This window comes from Styela clava, chromosome 14 (assembly GCF_964204865.1).
Source record: "Styela clava chromosome 14, kaStyClav1.hap1.2, whole genome shotgun sequence".
Lineage (NCBI taxonomy): Eukaryota > Metazoa > Chordata > Ascidiacea > Stolidobranchia > Styelidae > Styela > Styela clava.
In genome coordinates this window covers 16715724-16739516 of record NC_135263.1, presented here as the reverse complement: position 1 = coordinate 16739516, position 23793 = coordinate 16715724, and the positions used below count along the sequence as shown (strand labels likewise).

At 33.7% G+C, this 23793-nt stretch overlaps 1 protein-coding gene across 4 annotated transcripts; it reads right to left on the bottom strand.

Annotated features, from left to right (window-relative positions):
• Positions 1–434: 434 nt before the first annotated feature.
• Positions 435–22752, bottom strand: LOC120341163 (MYCBP-associated protein-like). Of its 4 annotated transcripts, none has more exons than XM_078119904.1 (20): positions 22413–22752; positions 20139–20263; positions 19264–19451; positions 18747–18840; positions 16449–16635; positions 15858–15977; positions 15550–15657; positions 14880–15046; positions 14122–14226; positions 13458–13598; positions 12647–12836; positions 11531–11655; positions 10976–11121; positions 10676–10790; positions 9690–9874; positions 8875–8990; positions 7508–7570; positions 6162–6259; positions 5416–5607; positions 435–574 (listed from the first exon to the last, which is right to left on the bottom strand). In XM_078119904.1, exons 1-20 carry the CDS (start codon positions 22522–22524, stop codon positions 494–496), a joined length of 2658 nt encoding a protein of 885 aa, XP_077976030.1. In that variant the 5' UTR covers positions 22525–22752; the 3' UTR covers positions 435–493. The 4 variants fall into 4 exon arrangements, with proteins under 4 accessions (XP_077976030.1, XP_077976031.1, XP_077976029.1 ...); XM_078119905.1 differs by lacking the exons at positions 7508–7570; positions 22413–22752 and adding exons at positions 7838–7876; positions 21621–21781; XM_078119903.1 differs by lacking the exon at positions 22413–22752 and adding an exon at positions 21621–21781.
• Between the last annotated feature and the right edge of the window lie 1041 nt (positions 22753–23793).

Genomic DNA, 23793 nt, shown 5'->3' with positions numbered 1-23793 from the left:
TTATGTTTATTCATTGGCACGTGTACACCTCATGTCAGAAACCTTGCACAGTAGCATGATTCAACTGGCAAATCATATCGATTTGTTATTATAAATTATCCTAGAAATTGATAATTGAGAGGCAGAATCGGCTGACAACAATCTAATCAGTTCTCTTTGGCGTCAGTTTTGTTTAAGTTTTGGATATAAATAAACGGAAAACTTTTTAAAGTCATTCTTTAGTATAGCAGAAGTAAGAATGTATGCGAAGTTACAATTTCAGTCGCAAACATAATAGTATTCTTTAAGTTTTAACTTGAAGAAAGGCTATAATATCATTTTTATCGTAGAAGGAATCCGATGCTATAGTCTGGTCTGGACCAGAATCGAAAATCTGAAGAGCGCCAAAAACGGACTGACTGCCAATTTGAAAACTGTCAAATATATCAAACATAAACTATGAAAACATATATTTAAACATATATCGATAAAAATAAAAATAAATTGCAGTAAATCAGTCATGTGCCACAGTCTTCTTTATTTCGTAAAACACCTCACTCATATCATCCAATGTCTCACATAATATATTGTAGACCTGAGAAAATACAAATATGATTGAGTTATGATTGAGTATGACACATATCGCTTTGGCTAGATTTTGATACTTTAGTAAAGCACATACTAATTCATCTAGGGTTGAATCTTGTATGATACATATGATAGATGGATTGGTGGAAAATCAGATCTTGTCCACAACGTGCACAGGCTAGAGCAGGGGTGAGCAAGGTTTTCGGACCAGGGGGCAATAATTTTGCTCACCAAGACTGGCGGGCCATGTAAGTGTGACGTTAAAAATTACATTTTATAAACAATATTTACAGTGTTACAAAAGCATAAGAGAAAATCAAAGCCACGAGCCGAAACTAAATTTAATCGCAATGTTTTAGTTTAGTTGTGACAGAATCAGGCGGACCAGATTGAATTACCCCATGCGCCGGATTTGACCCGCGGGCCGTAGATTGCCCATGTCTGATATAGACTCTCGGGTTTGAACATGAACTTGTGGAAATCCCTGTACTGGCGGAATTCTAGAGTGTTGCGGAACTCCATTGAAAATTACAGAAATACAAAGTTTTAAAAGTTTCCAGATTTCAAGTTTGCTCAGCGCAAAAACTTAAAAGAAAAGCCACGCTAACGGCTGCACATATTTTTACTAGTGGTCTAGCGATGACACGCAATATATATGACCAAGGTTCAATCTAAGGTGCGCACTTGTGCAGTACCACAAGACCATTTGCGCAGTAAAGACTCACTCATTGCGACATTACGTTTTAAAAGCGTGGCTCGTCATATTTTGTAACGTCTATAGCTAGGCTCTTAATTGGGTCCGCATTCTGATAATGAACTATACAATTGTAATATTTCATAAAGTTGCAAATCATTTATGTTATGACTCTGCTCAGTAAAGCAAATGTTTGCTCAGAGTAAAATTTTCTTAGAGGGAACACTGGTTATGGCGACGTATGTCTTGACTGCCACGCACAAGTGGAAATGTTCCCATTGTAAGAATACTGTTCACATTTAATTCTTAACGATTGATTAATAGGTTAGCACAAAGTTTCGCGGTCCAGGAAGGAAGTTTGCCGTTTTGGTGGAGAAATTTTGCTTTGTATTTGCTGTATTATTACTATTATCTCTGCTTCTTACCATAATACTTATTCATGAACACACAATGAATTACTTGAACTGTACAAAAACTGGAGAGCGACTTGCTCATAAAAATACCAAATGATCCATTAAAGATTAAACAAATAAAGTTTGGTAGTTTTATGTATAGTGAGAATTTAAAAATGGGCAAATGGTGAAATTTAACAAAAAGGCCGGGGCCACCGAGTTTGAAGTAAAACGTGATTAAAGTATCATTAAGCTTAGCGCTAGACGCGAAAAAATATTCAGCCTTCAAAAATATCCCCCAAATTTCTAGGAATACCTTACTTATAGTATATAATTTCCTGCGCGAAAGCTCTTTATAAGCTTTAATTGAATGTAATATTGTCAAATCATTTCTGAAAACGAAGCAACGACGAAGGGCAAAATGAATTGGGCAAGTGTATTACTTCTGACTGTAGCCTTCACTCTGATTATTTCACCAAGATTGATGTCGGTGTCTGCAAATGATGATAGAAGTGATGGAGATGACCAGGGGACTCCGGAAAACGACAAAGAGGCACCGCCAGGCTCCGGGGGTGTACCTCCTACCATTCGACGACGGGTTCAGTCATGACACTGAAGACTTTGTTGGACGCGTCACAATCAGGGCATTTCTTACTTCATACATTTTCGTTAAATTGTCGTGACCAAATAAATTCATCTAAAATTTTTCAGACACACTTGAAATGCTCATAATTAATTAAGGCACTAATAAAGTTCAACAAAAAAAAACATTTGCTTTTTGAAATCAAGTCTTGCGAAGGATATAGTCAGATCTGTGATTAGAAATACGGGCTTATCATTTTTTTAATTGATAGAGATTGGTGTGTCGGCAGTGTTGGGAAAGCTGTAATTACCGTTAGGGTTGGGGATTTTCAAATGTCTGATGATTTCAGAATCGAATCGAAAATTTTTTTCGAATCGAATCTCGAATACTTGGAAGATATGCAGTTGTATTGACTCTTTCATTGTAATGGATCCTTCAGAGACATATATTAGTGAAAACACGTAATGCAGAAATCACACAGATCGCTGAGTGTTCACACAAAGTAAAAACATGTTTTGTCCATAACTCTATCGGAAGAAAAGGGTCATTTGTCAGAATTGCATTACAAAAAATTTGACATGAATAAAAAAAAAAATGATTCGTCTCGATCTGCGGACGGACAAAATAAAAACAAGATGGCGTTGATGCAAAATTCCCGTCTGAACAGATTCGAATAATATACTATCCGATTCGATTCGAAATGCCCAGTTCTAATCACCAATTATCAAAAACTTGAGTCATTAAACAGGAATGACGTGACTTGTCATTCAATAACCGCCATTGAGATTCAACTTCCTAATTGACTTCGATTCGACTTGAATAATCCGTGAATCGACTTTCCTCGCGTCTCTGGGTTTACGACTTCTGTATTTAAATTTTTTTGACGATGAAATTTTATTACGCTGCGAAGTCCCCCCCCCCCCAACCTTTTTTTGAAGTGTAGGAAAGCATCTTTCTGATTCGTGCATAACAATTTTTCTTAGCTTGATACACTTTTTAGACCCTCGAAATCCACGTTTTCCAGACACGCTAGCTGTTACAGTCTAACTTGACAATTAGAAATTTCACACACCCCCATTGAAAATTCTTGGCTACGTCCCGGGTTCACATTCGCCAGGGTGACAGCGACGCCCATAAGAACACTTGAGTGTAGTCATTCCAGTACGATATATCCAATCGATTTTTACATTTCCCAATTTTGGCGTGAGTATATGTCACGGGTTATGCTAGCCGAATTGGAGTTAATAATTGAGTTACATCCCAGTAGCGGTTTTTGAATGACGAGTCATTCCTTAATAACTCGAGTCTTTGATAAAAGGTGATCAGCACCTCACTAGCACTGCTAGGTATATCAAATAATAAAATGACAAGCCGTTATTTCGAATCACATGTCTGACAATATCCCGTCAAGTCGTAACTTCAAAAATCAAATGTTTTTTGTCTTGTTCATTGTTGCCTAAATTATGAACATTTCAAGTGTGTCTGACAAGCTATAATTTTAGTTATTTTAGATGAACAATATAATTGGTCAGAAAATTTAACGGAAATACTTATATCTATGAAGTAAGTAGTAAGAAATGCCATAATTGTGACGCGTCCAACAAAGTCTTCAGTGTCATGACTGAGCCAATCTCAGGGTGGTGGGAAGTAAGCCCCCCACGATTGGATCCTATTGGTCGTTTTTCGCTGTTCCCGAGTCATCTAGGTTGCTGCTATCATCGTTTGCAGACACCATAATTAGACTTGGCGAAATAATCAGAGTGAAGGCTACAGTCAGAAGTAATACACTTGCCCAGTTCATTCTGTCTTTCGTCGTTTCTTTGTTTTCAGGAATAATTCACTAGTTTTAAGTTTAAAGCTTTTAAATAGCCTTTGCACAAGAGATTGAAATTGTATAAAGTAAGTCAGCCATTCCTAGAAATTTAGGGAATGATTTCTAAAGGCTGAATGTTTTTACGCACGGCGTACAGCGCTAACTAGTAGAATGCGACTGTGGCCAAGTTTTACTGCGAACTCATTGGTTCCTAACGTTTTCTGTTAAATTGCACCCTTTGCCTATTTCATAACTCTCATTCCTTCCTTCCTGTGCATCGTTTTTAATTAAATAAAAGAGAAAAGAGTCTTGTTCCAGAAATAAAGTCGCTTTAAAATTTTATATAACTGATGTTTGTTCAAGATTTTATTTAAGTTGATAATTATAATATTAAACCGATTTAAAGCGCCAGACTTGCCTGTGATGTCATCACACATTTCGATGCTTGTGCTGGGCCTAGTTCGGAGCGAGGTATAAACAAGTCCTAAAAAGTAGCATGCACGGCAAGGTTTATGGATCAGGGGCCACACAGACTGGCGAGACATTTAAGCGGTGACGTAAACAGTTACATTCTATGAACAGAATTTTATATACAGTGTAACGAAAGCAAAAGTGGAAAACATATCCTCATGCCAAAACTAAATTTAATCGCAATCTCAATAAATTTTTTTTTGAGCTAAAACATCAATTTTGTTTGGTATTGGCAGTATCAGGCGAGCCAGAATAAATTACCCAGCGGGCCGGATTTGGCCCGCGGGCTGTAGTTTGCCCATGTCAGGGCTAAAGGATTATCGAATTATACTAGAGAGTACATCAAGTAGCCACATCTTATAAATATTCGTTATTCCACTAAAAAGCATATGTATCCATCCGAAACACTGTATCGGAAGGTCACCCATAATAATTGAGTGAGCGAACACGTACTACTTCTTTTATCAATACCTTTCCATCTAAAATCTGTACGCTTCAAACCTTACTTGAGGTTTTGTTTGCTCTCCTGATTATATAATCAGTTTTATTTTTTTTTGTTTTCACCAACAACTTCATCGTGTATTATGCTAATTATGGAGTCGAAATAAACTTATACTTAGAATAGGATAGGATTTTCATGTTTATCCAGTGTGAAATCAATGAAGAATTGTAAGAGGGTTGTTTTATATCCAAGATAAATCAAACATGAATTTTTGTTGCTCATTGAAAGCACCAGTAATAACTCTTTTCTGTGATAATAAGTGTTGCAGTGTCAAATGCATTTCCCATGTGCAATCTAATGCATCTTTAATATTAATAAGCAGGTATACATTGCATATTCTTTAACCATCAGAATTATTACCCATGGTTTACCAGGTACAGACATCAATTTTACCTGTGAATACATTTTCTCTGTGTATTTCTTCCTTGTTTCTTGATCCATTGTGTCAACTGGAGCAGTTTTTGTACTGGAAGGAGTTTTCACAGCAATATCTCGTTCAACAGATGGAATTTCTTTTGTAGGGGTCGCACCAGCAGCTGGGGTACCTTTGCCCTTACCCCCTTTGACATCTTTGCTCTTGGGTCGCTGCAAAATAAACTTCTAATAAAACCTTGTGTATTTTTGTAACCAATTTGTAGATGTTAATGCAACATTAATAATATCCAAAATACTGCATAAATGGATAAGAGTATCACAGGAATTAAGGACATGAAGACATGAAAAAAGTTGGTATTATAGATAGATGATTGTTGGGTAAATTGTTAGACTAATAAAATAGGCTAATGCAACTCTAATAAATCCTTAATTTTTCGAGAAAGAATATTCATATTTATTACTCGGGAAAGTATAAAACATCAGCGGGTGAGCCAAGAGGTCTTGATCGAGTATTAGTCCAGGTTGGTTATGGGAGAAATTTTAACAAGTTAATAATTGTTTGATATTGGTCGTGTAGGAAGCCATAACCGATGAGCTGTTATGCAAACCACCATGTGAAGAGAGAATATGAAAATCCCCTCGCACATAATTGATGCCTGGTAAAAAATTTGCAAACTGCATGGGGCAATCAGCTGTATAATGGAAAGCTGTTCCTAATGATCAGCAATAAGCACCAAATTGTGAAATAAAGAATTATAACATACATCTTTTTCTTTTGCATCCTTCTTCCCTCCCTTTCCTTTAGCTTTCGGATCTTCCTTAGCTGGAGGTTTCTTTCCACCTTTTGCTCCTTTTTTATCATCTAAACACATTGAAACATGAAATGTGATTCATGGAACAGTTTTCATTTAAAAAAGTGAAAAAATGATCTAATTATCCAAAATTGTAGAAATGAATTAGCAATTATCTTATTTAAACATATTCATTACAAGTAATTCAAAATTTGTTTTGTCATTTATTTCACCATTAGTATTAAATACATAATTAGATTAGGTTTTTATCAGTCAGCCTATATTGAACCCCTGTTTGGGCAAATACAAAGATTATAAAATGTGTTAATTTATTTTGAACTATAAGTACACCATTTCTGATGAAAAAGGGTTACAAATTATGGATACATTCAATTGAAAGAGACGGACGGTTTAGTTATGTAATACAGTGAAAAATTTTGGTTGAACATTTTAAGTATTTACTATCAGTAAAGTAAATAAAGAGATTAATTCAAGTTGAAATGACACAAAATTTAATGCTTATGGAATTCTATATAATTCAGTGGATATTTGTTTATCAATTATCAGCAATGATTGAAAAAAGCAAAACACAAACAAATGTCGATGTCCACAATTTGTTATTAAGTGATATTCAACAGTTTTAGCCAGCTATGCTACAATTGATAAAGCGCAAAAATGTGGTGTTTAGCAATGCAACTAATGGTTAAAAAGAAACAATCTGAACACTGCATCACTTGAATTCAAAATTGATCTCAAAGCATATATAAATCCCAATATGCATACCTTTAAAATATTCGAAAAATTCTGTAATATAGCAATTTTAATCTGTTGTAATAGATAATACAAAATTATTTTCAAAAGACACTGAATCTGAATTTCATTTCACTGAAAACATTTTCTCGGTTTCTCTTCAATTTAGTCTCCAACAAATATGGTTATGTTCTAGCTGTTTCAGGCTAAAAATATCTAAAACTTTTTATAAACTTATTTCAAACATTTTTCTTATCTAAACTCATTTCTTTCCATATAACAAGTCGGGAGTAAACACTAAGTCGGGAGTAAACACTATTTGAGACGTTTTCTAGAATCGAGTTCGGTTTGTCAATAATTACGCCTTTAGTAATTCCGAATTTGCTGACGTAACTGGAAATAAATTCTGTAAATCTGTAAATGATGTGCAGGCCTAGTTACCAGCATTCCATCAGATTTTCTTGTAAACATCAAATAAATAGCAGATTGAGAAAAGTAAAATATCTGAGAATACTAATCTGATGCTATGGAAAGAAGTCCTCAATTTTTCTCACTCATCTAACTAATACCTGCAGTGGTACGTCTACTATTTCCTGCTGATGATCCAGAGTTGATTGATCTTGCTGAATAAACTGAAATATGGCAACATGATATTGATTATTTCACATGTCAAATAAAAGGCCTAAATTCTGCCGCCCCTGATGGCAATGTTTCCACTACGTTGAATAAAGCATTTTAGTGTGAAACACATGATAAAAGCATCATATTGAAAAGCATTTCATTAAAAACCACTATAAGATGAATTGAATTTTCTATGATGAATTATTTTTCAAATCCACAATATTGTTAGTGTTAAAGAGAGTGAAAAGCACACTATGAATATCAACACAATATCTTGCCTTTGCTATCTGCAGTCGGTTGTTGTTGGGCAGCAGCAGCTAATATAAGGTCAGATAATTCCAGAATTAAAACGGAAATTTTATATTCCTCCCGAAGAGAGGAAAGTTGATAAGATGACTTATTCATATGTCAAACTACAACCTCCAATATGGTTATACCACGCCATGACTGGTACGGTCATAACTCATAACGCCATCGAGCTTGGGGATTACAACTCACATGTTGAGACACACTGCCATGTATATTTTGTGGAATACCAAATAATCAAAAGTACATTATGGAGATTATTTGGCGATTTAATATTTATATTTGTGCTAATTTCGGCATTATGAAGTTACCAAAGAGTAATTATTGAAACTTCACTCTAATCCAGGGGTTCCCAAACCAGGGGTCGCGACCCCAAATTGGGTCGGAGTGATAAGTAGGTAGGGTCGTAAACAGGTCATGGGGTCGCTGAGGTATGATAGAGGATGGATGTACAAAACATCTAAGATATAACAAACCATGTTAAATTTAGCAGTTTGTACCATGTCTTACTGTAAAATAGGTCCATAGGCATCGCTCTATGCTTATGCTTTAGAAAATGTAGGTGCTTATTGTGACATCACTGTTTGGTTTTAGCTTATTTTACTTAATACCAATTTGACCAAACTCAAAAGTCCAGTGAAAGAAGCTCTAAAGTTTCATAAAATATATATATATTGACCTGGGGTCGCACTGGACACTTGAAAGTTGTCTTTGGGGTCGTTCTGGGAAAAGCTTGGGAACCCCTGCTCTAATCTAATCATTAAAATATTTCAACCTTTATGGCAACAAGAATCGATCACCAAAATTATTTGATCAAAGCAAAAGTATAGAATAATCTAAATCATATTCGATAATAATCAATAAAATGCATTCTGATTGAGTCGAATTCTAATCTGTTGCTGTATTATCTTCTGTGTTAAACTATTTTAATAGCTAATTATAATCAATGCTTGACACAAATATGATTCAATTTAAGAATGCATGAAAGATGAATGCTTAACCAACATACCACTTGCATCTACTTCTACAACAGGTTCCATGACAATTTCAGGCAGACCCATGATCGATCGAATTCTCATGGAAGAACTACATATTCCATCTATCGTGTCTTGCAGCCTTTGGTAACTACAAAAAGGAATAAGAGTAAAGTGATACCTCAGTAGTCAAACGACTCGAAACTCGAACAATTCGGTAGTTGACCAAATATTTTGAGTCAAAAATTCTGCGGTACTCGAACAGAAATTCTGATATAAAATAACCAAGCCGATAGTGATTGAACTTCCCGAACCACGCATCTCGACCATCCAACTAGCATCAGTTCAAGTCAGAACGTTACTGAGATGGAACATGTTGCAAATTTTTCATGATTTAGTGCTTTTTTGCTGTTGACCTAGGCTCCAAAAAAGTAGTACAAAAGGGGAGAAGACAAAAAAAGTGAGAACAACTATTAGGCTGAAAAATAAATTATTGTGAAATACAAGAGTGGTGTCTGAGTGTCTGATCTCACCTCACAGTATAGAGTGACAGCAATTAGTAAGTGTATACCTCAAATAATTGAAGAAATAGAAAAGGAATGTTTACAATTTTATTGTTACATCTCCATATGGCGATAAATTCAATTCTTTTAACATTAGGCCAAGTATTGCTAATATTACGGCAGTTATTTGATCTCTGTGTCCATATATTTTAGCATTCCTTTCTTGTTTCCATATGGTTTTATTTATAGTAGTTAAGACAAACTCACAAAAATAAAACTCATAAAGACAAATTCTAGAAATTCAAACTATTGCATGAAACTACCTGAAACCAGAACGAATTACTTACCAAGCAGCGTACATAAGATTCTGTGTTGGTGTAAATGGTTTTGAACCAAGCCTACCAATAACTGTACCAAGACCGTTTAACAATTCTTCCTTGGCATTTTCATCAGGAACAGCTACAATACAATCTTTCAATTCATCAAGAGACAAATCCCACTCACGATCAGGACGACTTTCTTCTGGAAATAACTAAACACAAAACAAAATATAAAAACAATTGAATAATTCTCTATGATGAATACATTTTAAAAAATAGTATTTCTAAATATTTATTTGGTTTTTTGGACTAACTACTTATCCTTCTTTAATGCTGTTGTGCTGGTGTATCTGTATGCATATAATGCAAGAGCACGTTAGCAAGATTGAAGGACTCATCGTCGCAGTAGGGTTCACACATGTTAGTGTGCAGAAATCACTTAAAATAGTATTATTGAATATGGAATATATTTTTAATTTGGTCTATTAGCAGAAATCATCGAAATTGATGGAGAGTAGTTGAGAAAAACATCTTTCTGTTTAATTTCTTACTTTTTACAGTGTCAGAAGATGGATGAAGTGTATTTTTTATCTAATCATCAGATATCAGATTCTTAAAATACTAAGTTTTCAAATAAAAATAATTCTAATTATTCTCAAAATATGAAATTCACTATATTGAATATCGAATATAACCAATTTCAAATTGATTTGAATGTTTGATTTTTTTTCAGGAAAATATGCCTAGAAAATTTATATGACATATATCAGAGTAATGACACAATCCATAAATGCATTGCGACAAGCCAGAATTTTTCATTGCCTGAACTTTTGTTACGAACAATGAAGTCCAAGCAACCAACAATCAATCAGAAGGACTTTCTGGATTAAAAATGCGTAAATAAGGAAATACCAGAATTTTCATGAGTTTGAGCTTTTATAAAATTCAAAATTCAATTATAACTCATTGGAACCATCATTTAATATTCAGTGCAAACTAGAAGTTATAAATACCTGAAGATAAAAGTTTTTGAGTTCCAATATTGTTTCATAATCATATTGAGAACTTGGATTTTTACGTTTAAATAGTTGTTCTTCTGTGATGTATGCATCTGTTGGTGATGGTGGCCTGAATTATATTAGTTTGTCAGTACCAAACCCATTTCCATATACTCTATCAATTTTTTTGCAAGAGAAAACTATAACATATGCCACATATTACCATACTTGTAATTAATTTACACAACTAGATTCTTTAAAGTGCATCTCGTAAAGTCTCGTAAATATATATTTAAATTTAAATTTGCTGTCTACCTGTCAGATTCTCGAATAGATTTAATAATTTCTTCAATAATACTCCTAGCAGCAACTTCAGCTTCTTTTGATTTTAATTCTTTCAATATCTCATTTCTTATTTCAAAATTAACGTCATCTTCAGTTGCAATACCTTTCAATACAACCTAAAGATAAATAATATATCAACCATCCACTAAAAACGAAAAGAAGAAACATCCTGTATTTTCTGGCCAGTTGACTTGAAACAGATTTGAAACAGTTGAAGTTAATAAGATCAAGAAAATTTTTGTGGTGTAGTGAATTCTGAATAATTGAAGTTCTTGGCAAATATTTTTATGGATAAAAGTGTTTACGTCAATTGGTACACTGACTGTAAACAGATGAGAGCTCACAACCAATCGAGTAAAAACTGAAATCTTTTTGTTTTCCTCACAACAAACTCATAAAAAACATTAACAGATAAATGACCAATACTTGAGACAAATAAAATTATTTTCTGGCACTTTGCCAGATATTATGATGGCGTATAACGAACTGCTATAAAGCTCTATGATAAATTGAAAAAAATTTTACATGTAAACTTGCTCCTCCCATAACAACAGGTTCAGTTAGGAGTTGCCAAGTTTCAGTGAATATTCCTGGATTCGGTGACTTGAAAACAAAAGGAAAGTGTTTTGTTTCACCTGGGAGTACAACGCCTGCAAAAGAATTAAAAAAAGGCTGTTTATAGATTATAAAAGATAAATGGAAGAAGATAAATGAAAGAAGGCTTTCTTCCAGATACCAGTTCAATGAAGTTAACATCAATATTTAACAAGTTAGACATTCCAGATATGTGGATATTCACGTGTCGAATAATGTACAGGGTGACAAAAACAAACATAAATGAACTTGGAACATATAGAGAGAACTTAATTTTTATGAAAAGCATCCTATATTACTTGAACTTTTGGGTACAATCATACAAAAACAGAGATTCAAGAGTTAGTTAAAGTTTCTCTAGTTTGCAGAAGTTAACAAGAAACCAATAGCTTCTGATTTTATTCTTGGGTCACTGGTTCCTAAGATGGAAAATGTATAACTACTGAAACCAAGTAATATCTTTTTGGATCGTATAATTTAACTTTATTTTCACAACTGATGTGACAAAAAATATCATTAAAACAAACTGACACCACATATGAAAATGAACAAACACCTTAAAACTGTGAATTTGTGCAAGACTCATACTAATAAAGCAGTGCAAAAAGTGCAATATCAGTGAGAAGAAGCACTTAATGGAGTTTAATAGACATTCAGAGAAGGTAAATGACTTTGATATAACGAAAATACTAGCCGATCAAAAGAACGAAAAAAATCATATTCTCCCTGACATTAACCAAACAAATGTCATAAACTTAGTATATCTTATAAAATGCAAATATTACTAAAAAAGATGTTAAAGTATCCAGCTTCTGCAAAAATTTTCAAATAAATGCCAATTAAAAACTAATCGTGAATCGAAGATCAACAACGGTTCAAGATTTCCAGTGTACCCCAACCTGTTTAATTCCCATACTAAATTATAATTTGACATGGTATGAACATAACAAAAGCAGATAATATTATTTTTCTAATACAAAAGGCCTTGATATACGAGCATATCCAAGATGTATTTTGTCAGTAAAATATGAAAATCATGATACAAACCTTCTCCATTATTGAAGTAAAACCTCTGAATTTCATCTCTTTTTACTGCCTCAAAAGATGGCGGAGTCACAACCCTTCTCCAATGAAAATAAATTGCAGTTGTTCCATTGTTATGAACTTTAAGATGAGATGTGACTCGCTCACCAGCATTGGATTCGAAAAATACTCGACTAACTTGTCCTATTTGGTTCTGAAATAGATGAATGATTTTGTATTTATTCTGGGAAGATGGTATGGTGATTGTACAGTGAACCAGAGTTTACATATTTATCCCGGGAAGCCAACGAGAAGGCTTAATCATATGGAGAACCACAGCATCTTGTCCAGTTACCGGTCCATGTTGGGTATGGGATTAGTCAGCTAGTTATTTGTTTCAGATGCATGGACTTGATGGTGGAGGAGGTCGTAACTGTCCAGCGGTTACGTAAACCACCCTACGGCGGCGAAGGGTCCAGCAATCCTCTTGCACATAACTATCTCCACAGGATTTGAACCTGTGAACCCACACAAAGTAATCAGTGATGCGGTGGTAATCGTATTCCTAACAAGTCTTACATGGGTTTGAATCCAATGGGGGGAAACTATGTGCGAGAAGACTGGCTGAACCTCCATGCTGTTAAAGGAGTTGTTGAATAACCGTCGGTTGGTTAGGACTGTTACTACTACTACTGGGGGAAGCTATACCTGATCAGTAGAGGGTGGTACATGAACCAACCCTCTGTGTAAGACGACAATGAAATCAAAACCCTCTCTCACATAGTCAATGTTGACAACTATTTTTATATAGATACCTATACTTTTAAGCACTTACAATGTGACTTGTACTTGAACCATTCCACGAAGCAACATTTTCTCCAAACATAATACTTGGACCCATCACAGGTTCAGGAAAAACATCTGGGTATTTTTCCAATGGATCAATGTATTCCACTTCTCTGCTGTCATACTTTTCCTAACAAGAAATATTTTCATAGAATGGGCTTGAGTAATGTCATACTAATTTTAGGCTAAATTATCGTCAAGGGGTGATGGCTAGACAAAACATGAACCACTTACAATATTTAGCAGTCACAAAGTTAATAATGTGTGGTATTAGGTAGGGATAACAGAAAAGAGAAGAGGAATAAAGTTCCTCCGTGAACATAGAAAATACAGAATATCAATAAACTATTGGTAAAATATTTAATAGAATTTCCTTACAGAATGTTTAGAAAGCATACAAAATATGTCATCCATATACGAGGGCAGAATTTACAACTACCCACTGAGCAATTAAGTGCAGTCTAGTCTGTGCTTAATTGGAGCTTTACTTGAAAACAAATGAAAAAATACATTTAATTGAATATCTTCATCTCCTGAAACATTTCTTGAGACTTAGGAACTTCACTGATGCCATGGAAATTGAACACAAAAACCTTCACTTTGAGTAAAAACAATTGAAAAAATTATTTAATAAAACATAATATGTTATATACGTTTTGTTCTGGCTTAACCATATCTTCTTCTTGCATCATATCTTGATCAACTGGTATGTTTTCTTTATCACACGATTCACCTATTATTTGCAGATTTGCAATATCCTGAAAAAAGCGAATCATAATTATTATATTGTCAATTATCACCAACACAATGGAAAAAGAAAATATTTATCAAATACCAATTGTCGCAGTGGAAGACTCATAGCTGGGCACACCATTTTGGTTTACATATCATGCTTGGTCATATCAGTCATAAATATTTTGCTGTTGCTATTGCTATCAGCCAATATCCATTTTTGTAATTTTGTTGAATAGCTTTTGTTTATTTTTACTTTAAATCGAATATTGGTTTTTGCATGACAAACCTGATCTGATGGAAAGAATCTGATGGAAATATAGACTTGGCTTGATTCCCTAGCACAACTTTGGTCATATCATATTTTGCATAACCATTGCTCAATTCAACTATCTACACCTAAAGTACAAGTTGGACTCAGGAGATAGAGACTGGTCCCAGGCTGGTCAACTAACATAACTACCTTTGCAGACATTATTTTTTAAATGACATGAATCCATGCCATATGCTCCGAATACGACTGCCATTGCATCCACCTGTGCCAACTGCCAACGCATTTGAACCTGTGATGCCATTATAGTAAAGTCTGATATTATTCATTGTTTGCCTTTATAGTTTTTTATTTAAGAATTTTTGCCCAATTTTACTTCTAATAAAAATACAAACAAATATACTGTACCGGATTGTATGGATCCAGTTCATACATGACTGGAGCTAACTGACGACATCTTTGTTCAAGATAATCACTGGATCTCCATTGCCGAGCTGTGTTTATCGTTCTTTCATCTTTGGTAGGGTCTATAATTCCGGTCTCTACTTGTAACACTAATGGTTTTGCCACATGTTCTGTAAAAATATGTAACGAAGAGGTTAAAATCAGTAATGTATAATTGACCTTCAATTAAAAATTGGGTTTTAATATCTAATGGAATTTCTTTGAAGGAAATCAAAGTAAAATGAGTTTATTTGAATAACTGTTATCCTTTTTAACTATCAATTTACTAGATAATTAGAACAATTGATTTTGCAACTTTATCGTTATGTACTTTTTTGATAACAATGATTACTTGAGTTGACTAATTCATCCCTTGTGTATGTCACCACTACTTTCTAAATTTGAAGATAACTAAACTATTTCAATAAACTGTGTGATGTAGGAAAATATCTAGATAGTATTTTTATATTTATCTTGGGTGAAGGAAAGCTGATAAGACAGCTCAATGATATGGCAAACCATGGCTTTTCGACCGGTTACCAGTCAATGTTGGTATAATTTCTCCTAGAGTTCATTTAAAAACAATTCATCTTTTTTTTTTATTTTTTCATCATGATCACAATGCAATTTATACCGAATTCAATTGGAACTCCTTTTTCAGTTTTAGTGAGAGTCATTTTTATTCCAGTCAAGTCGTCACCAAAACTTTCATGTTGTCTCCAAAATTCACTTCCGACTCGATCTGAAATAATATGTTATTCATTGAATTTTCACATTTGGTTGTCACTGCAGTTTCTTCAGTGAAACGGTGTAATTATCATGTTTTTTTGTAATTTGTGTAGGATTGATTTCTGCACTGGTTGAAAAAAATGAACTTGACTTGAACAAAAATCTAGAAGCAAGGTACAATTTAAAAAGCAAATAGTAGAATTATTAACTCACATCCTTTTCCATAATCAACAGCAGGAATAGCCCGATCAACGAGAGTTCTTAATTCTTGCACTTTTCTGAATTCATCATCTTTATGCATAACCAAACGATCAATGGGTTTCTGAAGTAATTCTAAATTTAAAATCATTAAATGAATTTTAATACTTTGCAATAACATACTGTGCCAAGTAAAACAGCCTGATAGTCTGGGACTTCAAGATATAATCAACTTTCGCTCCACAGAATTTGTGTACATTTACTTATCCAACAATATAGGTTGAAGTAGTTAAAGTGTCATACATAAATCAATTTTAATTACTGTCAAGTAGCAAAAATAAAGCTATATACACTTTATATTAACATTTTAATGGTGACTTCCAAAAATTTCATTGCATGCATTCTAAATGATAAATCACAATCACTACAAAAAATAACAGCTGTTAATGAACAATTATTTCGGGTACAAAGTAATGGTATGACTAATATCAGACATATTTTTCACTACATTAGTAAATTTCTTTGGATATCCATAACAAAAAACTACTTAAATATAAAATATAAGCTAGGTAGTCAATTGTTTTAGGACAAAAATAATATAATTACTTGAAATAAATCCCTGTTGACGTTTTCTATCTGCCATTTTTCGTTGCCAATTTTGAAGAGCATTTCCTTGATTCAAAGCCATTTTTATTTTCGGACTTTTTGGTCTTGGTTGAGCTTTAGATGGTTTGATATTTATTTTATGAGATACTTGAACCGGTGTCAAAACTGCAGTTGATCTTGAATCAGGCTGAAATATTAATTAACGATGCTTTGTCTAAGCTTGGAAAAAATGTTGCGAAAAACACATTCAAAAATATTAGATTCAACATATAACTGCTGTAAACGAAAAAACTTTTTGTCTTCTGCCATCATCGACCAGAACTATCTTGTGGTTTTAGTTTTAAAGCTGTACCTGTTTTAGTTTAAATTTTAGGCGGAGCCTTAAAATGACCTTATGCTTGGCTGTTAGAAGCGATCTTTTAAAACAAATTTCACAAAACGTTAAAATGAGGCATAATGCATAAGCTACTTGGTTCTGCTGCGGAGATATGTGTACAAACCTATTTATATATTCAATTTTAAAAGATGTTTGTTTATATTATACATTGCAAAGAAGAGTATAACTAAAATGCAAATATCCAGGAATCGTTTTTACCATACAGAGTGCCCAAAATAACAAAATCCTTGATTTCATAATTACTTCTTAAAAAAGGAAGAAAATTTAATTAACATCTTAACTTTGATTGTACTCTCGAGTTTTAGTTATCTAGACCAGGGGTTCTCAAACTTTTTGTGTTGCGGAGCCCTTGAAAAAGTTGACTATTATTCACGAGCCCCAAAATAAATGTTAAAATTGTTATTTTCCGAATAATATTCCTGAGTGATTTAAAAGTACTTTACTTAATTAATTTAAATGCTAACCTCCTTTAATAGGGATATTACAAGTCATAAATGAATCTAAATGTCAAAGATAAATTATATATACCAAAGCTGTAAATTTGACACTTGACAAACATATTAATAAATTAGGGGTCGAATCTTTAGACATTTTTGAAAGAATTAAAAGGCCGCTAATACCGTAGGCGATTGCATTTTGTTACAAGTGCCGAATATTTTCGTCAGCATGGCGGTGTTTATTCTCCCTAAATCGAAAATTTCCTTCGGCATATACATGTATTGTTCCACAATGACGACGAGTCGACGAGTATTGCTTTTTTGTTCTCGTGGGGAATTATGAGTTCAGTGTGAAAAAACATGTTACCATATTATAGTCGTCGGAGACGAAATGCTAAAAATAGTAAAGAGATGAATCCGCAACTCAAATTTCTTGATTGAAAAGCGGCATTCTAAAATATTAAAATTAAAACTTAAAATGGAAGATAACACTATACGTTTTGTTTCAGCAGACTCACGACAGATTTAAAACGCTTTTATAGACATTTTAAATCACAAAATTTGGTTTATGTTAGGTTTTCTTTGGTTATTCATCGTATTAACTGCGAAACGGGACCACAGTCAATTGTGCGTGCGATGTAGCCTACCAAGATCGCAAAAATACGACTGCAATTTATTTATAGATGGCAGTTTATCGCGTATTTTATGTTATTTCAGAATAGTATTCTTTCATTTTAGTAATCCTAATAGTTATCTCGAATCAAACGTGAGTAACTATGAGCCCAATTGAATCATTACGACAAGACACTTTAAATGCTCGCATCGATCATGGATTGAATATTTTACGCAACAAAAATCTCGTTTTCCGTTTTTTTTTAATCGCAAATAATGTTGCATGGAAATTTCCGATTCCAATTTTGATATCCTTCCGTCTTAAGAAACCTGGCTACGCTCATGCTTATAAATAATGTCATTTTTTAATTCCGTCTCTTTGCCATATTTCGAGGCTATATTGTTGTCAAATTTTATCAAAGCTGTTATTGCTTCTTTTAACAGTTACAAAATTAGCAAATCCAGTATTTTGAAAAGTAATCGAATAGCTCGTGAAGCCCCTGGGTTTCTCTAACGGAGCCCTGGGGCTCTGGGAGCACTTTGAGAATCTATGATCTAGGACACTTTGCACAAAAGCTATGATATCTGTAGAATATGTTACAAATCACCTAGGTTCTGTTTTTGGGACACCTACGACCAAAATATGATATAATATGATGAATAAATGTATATATGATAATGCTCAAAGCAAGTTCAATTCCTCGTCATTCAGGTAAAAATCAAAAAAACACCCAATCCATGTAGCTTATATAATTTTGTTTAGAAAGTAAACAGTTATTTCACAAAAGACCGGCTTGTACCAGACTACCAGACTATATGATATGAAAATATGTTTATAAAATATAACCTTACCCTGATGAAATTTAGCTTAACGGCTTCAGATACAAAATCTTCAACTGATCCAAGCAAACTATGTGATATTATTTCACCTGTCTGGTGATTGTACCTTACAAAATAAATTAAAAATGTTCAAAAGTCATTACTTATGGACTATGGTAGCTCACAAAAGCACAGGGATCAACTTTTATTCGTACAATTTGTAATATACCATTAAATTATTGATAACTAGTATATTGAAAAAGATTTAAATTCTTCTAACATTTAAAATATCTATAAAGGCACACTTCAACATAGCAACATAGGCTTTTAAGTCATGTTTTATTATCTCATATACATATGCTGAATACATTACTTTCAAAATTTCAAATTTACCACTAGTCGTTAGCTGTGGTGTTTGTTACCCATTTGCTGGGGTCGTTTAGTATGGAAACAAAAACAAAACAAGAACCTTTCTGCCCATTATCACAGCATTCTGAAAACATGTTCGCACGAACCGTCTGAATCCCATAACTGATACTAGTTAACATACCTTGGTCCTGACGGTCCAGAATAATCAATAGGTTTGAGTTCAGCATCAGCAGGAGCAGTACGTGCAACAATTACTTTTTTCTGTTGTTTTTCTTGCTCAGATTGAGGTTTTTGTTTTTTAACCTTATATCTACTTGTTTCTATCGGTTTTGTACTTCTCTCTGATGTGATTTCATGTGATTTCCTAACCTGTACAAGCAAAAGATAAATGTCTGAATATATATCAGCATTTTGTAGGTAATTCCATTTTTGGTGCAATATATTTATCCCAATAAAATGACAATCTATTACGAGCTCGCTGAAACGTATATAGTAACAATCTCAGACTGAGTATGCAGACTTCTTGTGTGGTTACTAGTCCTGATCAAGATAGTCAGACAGTTAGATTTATTGCGATGCCTGGACATAGTTGGTGGGGTAAGCTATAACGTCAAAATGGGCGTCTGGTTAATTAATGGGTATACTTAATGTTGCACATCTTGGAATCAAATCCCATGGCCACCACCTCATCCAGGGTGTATTAAATTGAGTAGGCTGAATGCCGAACTGGAGAGATTTCAGTCCTTCCAAAAACAGTAGCTTTGTACCCATCGTTGGTTGCTTTGTTCAGGGCGAAAAAGCCATGAATAAGTGTTATATAAAAAACAAACTATAGAATGACCTGAACATGCTAAAATTGCAAAAAGCCTGACAACTTTCTTGCACATGATCCCTCATGGATTTGAATCTGTCCCCACTATGAAGAGTAATTAGCAATGTGATTGTGAGGATGTTACAAGGTTTAGCATGATTACTAGATTCACAAAGCAAGATACTTTATATAGATATTCTTGTATAATAAAAAAAAACTGGGAAACAAAAACACTAGGAACAAACTTTCTGCAGATCTTCATCTCTGATTGATAACTTCTGAATGTCATCACTATTCAAGATGTCACTTCCTGATTTTCTGGGTGATATTGCTTGATCTGGTGAACCAGCCCCTTTCTTTTTTCCCTTTTCTATAAAACAAAGAAAAAATTAAGACATTGATGAGATCAGTAGCTATTTAAATTTGTTTTCTAACTATGGTATTGAAGATCCCATCTTAGAATACCATTTAGGTATTTTATATTTCAAATAATTCAGAAGTCATTTGTTACACAAAAAAAAAATTACTAAATTCTAGCAAAAAAGTTATGAAAAGCATTTATTTTATACTTCTTAAATGTTATTATGCTTTGGACAGCTTGGGCCTTCTTTAGACCTAAATAGTTTACTAATAAGAATATGCAAACTAATTTACAAAGTTTAATATTATTTGATGACACTTATTACAGAATTATCAACTTCAAGTAAAGAGTCTTTGAAGAAGTAGCTTGGATACATTTTGAATAGAATATGAATATACCATTGCAAGTTAGAGATTTTAATTGTTCAAAACTTTAAAATAAAAATTCTATATTTGTTTTGCTATTGGTTATGCAATGGTTAAACCACATCTAATGAAACAAATAAAAGCAATGTTTTAATGGTTAAATAACAAACTTCAAGAAACTATAAATGGTGTCAGGGCCAGTTCTAGGAAAAAGTAGCCACTCAGTTACACAAAAATAATAAATATGTTGAGGAATTTTTTTTTTTTTTGGTAAACTGGAACCTGACTTTTACTGAAATTTCCATATATTATAAACGTTCATAGACGTATCACTTATGACACATAGCTTTCTATAGTGTACTTATATCCAAGTTTGATTGCTAAACAATAGAAAACTTGCTATCTAGTCTGCCAACATAGACAGTTAACTCAAAAGAATTTCAACAAAATTTAAAATGAAATGTAAAGCACCATATGAATTCTGGATACAAGTGTAACAAAAATTTTGATATTTTTCTAAAAAAATTATTATTAAATCCTAACTGCATGAGAAATTATCCAAAATAGGTTGAAAAATTCAAGCAATGTCATATGCACTAACTCAGTACTTATATTAGAGAAAAACATTTAGCTGCAAAGTATTCATAAAATTCTGTTACAATTTCAATTGTGTTACGAAAGTCAGTTCTTAACATATATCTTCACCAGGTTTGTTTTATTTTAATCAGTGTTTATATATGGTTTTAACTCGAACTAACGTTATATGGTATGAGTAAATTCAATCTATATATATCAGTCATAAATTAGTCGGAAATGTTGGTGTTAATATTTAACATTGATTATCTCCAAGTTTACATACATTGATGATTCGATTAATTGGAACACAAAACCTGAAATCTCACAAAACTAGCTAGTTTGACACTTTCCAAAACTTAAAAAAAAGGTTAATGCAACTTGTTCAAAACTCATCAATATCTCACAGCAAGAGCACACGCTGATACCAGTATCTAATTCTCCATCTTCAACTTCATCACCAGGTTGTTGTGCTTGATTTGATGAAACACTTAAACCCCCTGTATTTTTTCGCTCAATCCTATCTTTTGATATAGCGGAATGAGCAGCTTGCTTCCACATTTTACAGTATAATTACTTTAAGACTTTCACACAATATTAAACATAACAAAAGTTCGGGATCTCATTTCTGGATATCAGTCCATGTTCAGTATGGGAATAGTTTACCAGTTATCGATTTCAAATTCATGGACTTAGGGGGGCAGTCTAGAAATCCTCTTTCCAATAATTATCCCTACAGAGGAATCAGCAATGTTAAGGCAAGTGTCTTAATAACGCTTAGTACGAGTCAACGATCGCGCAAAATTTTATATATATATATATACATTCGTGCAGACTCATTCTATTTCAGTATTTCCCTTTAGAACAGGGTGTGCAACAGGCTGACAGGAGGCTCGCTGGCCAGAATTTGAACTGTTAAGCGTTTTAGTGTGGTACTTGTCAGATATAAAATACTAATGTGGTACTTTTAGGTCCAATATCTGCATAAGTGAACATCATTTTAAGTTTGTAACATCCCCAAATTCCGGTCATGTGAGTTTTTCTCACGTATTTTTATTTTTTTGTAGACTAGTATGGTGTAGTTTGAAAAAATATCTTTGAACTTCTTGAATCTTTTCTTGACTTTTTTCACCTCACCAGACTGCCAGATCCAGCGATGGTGGTGTAATAGTGTATTAAGTAAGTTAGAAATCTAAATTATTTTACGTCTGGAAACTGACCTGCAGCAGTTCCATTATGCTGACCTTTCAAGCTGTTGAAACTTCGACTTGATACTTTATTACCTGCTTGTCGGCTATTAACTGATTCTTTGATGTTTGAAGTTAACACCATATTTTAAACCAGTTGTAATTTTTCAATAAAAGACGAATATACGGAAGGAAACACTTCGAAGGAAAAGTTATCGTTTCTACAATTCTACATTGACCCACTGTTGGCGTCGACGTTGCCTTGGTATCACAGACCCCACAAGAGGCAGTACCGTGCAATTTGCTCGTAGTTTTTCTAGGTCCTAGGCCAGGGTGGTCCATGGTTGTCGACCTCCCGGGCCACACTATCATTTTTGTAATAGTCGCGGGCCAAAATAGTGCCAAGAATATGTAAACAGTGCAATACAAAACAAAAGACCTTTATTGTCAAATACATTGATCATTATTTGACATTTTTTTAGGCTAAAGCATGCAAAAACTACAAAAACAAAATCACTAAAACGTGCAAAAATATTACTATATCTACATTTAGTGTAAGATTTCAAACTTTTCATAACGGAGAAAGTGTCACAAAGAGAAACTGCAGTATTAAATTGTCACCGACACAACTTGCGGACATATCAAGCAAGCATTGTGGTATTTTCCCTCACACCCAGTCAAAAATATGTTTGAATTGGTCAGCTTTATTTTCAAACTCATGTTTACAAATTAACTTACAAGTAACTGCAGATTGATTGATTACCTAATTTTACCAAATTTAAGATACAGGAGGGTAATTGCCAAATTTTCTGACATATAGGCAGCATTTTAATACTGTTTAGGCTGGTTACAAAAAACCACCCAGCGGGAATAGTATTGTTCGGACATAACATTAATATTTGGTTATTAGGCGCTGATAGATCTCCATTCGGTTTTCAGTTTTCTATGAAACCTATTTTGTTAGCATATATTCTCGACCAAAAAGATGGAAAGCCAGATAAAAATTTAGACTGCCAAGCACATCATTCAACTTTGCTAGTTGCCTCAGCTAGCCAAAATACTAGTCAATTCAGTGAAATTAGTGATGTAACAATATGTCAAAAGATTTTTCTGGTTATTTTTATGACGAAACAACACCAAATGCGAATTTTTGTTTACCCATGCGCAAATGCGACGCGGGCCACAGGTATTGAAGCGACGGGCCACATGTGGCCCGCGGGCTTGGGTTTGGACCACCCTGGCCTAGGCTCTCTCGACTACTATCTGTTTGATCATATTTACGGTTTGATACGATGTCTGAATCTTCCGCAAGCTTGGGTGACGTCAAATTAAAGCATACTCTCCTGATAAATTTGGAGAGGCTTAACACATTTTGATGATAATATACGTAATAGAATTTAAAGTGTATATAAAG

Bases quoted from the DNA above. Each gene is read 5' to 3' on its own strand.
- LOC120341163 (XM_078119903.1), bottom strand. From the start codon at position 21,753: ATGTGGAAGCAAGCTGCTCATTCCGCTATATCAAAAGATAGGATTGAG. The intron at 9,875-10,675 runs GTATTTATAACT...TTTTGTGTTTAG, and splicing joins TCAAAAACTTTTATCTTCAG to TTATTTCCAGAAGAAAGTCG. The intron at 575-5,415 runs GTAAAATTGATG...GTATTTTCTCAG, and splicing joins CAGAGAAAATGTATTCACAG to GTCTACAATATATTATGTGA.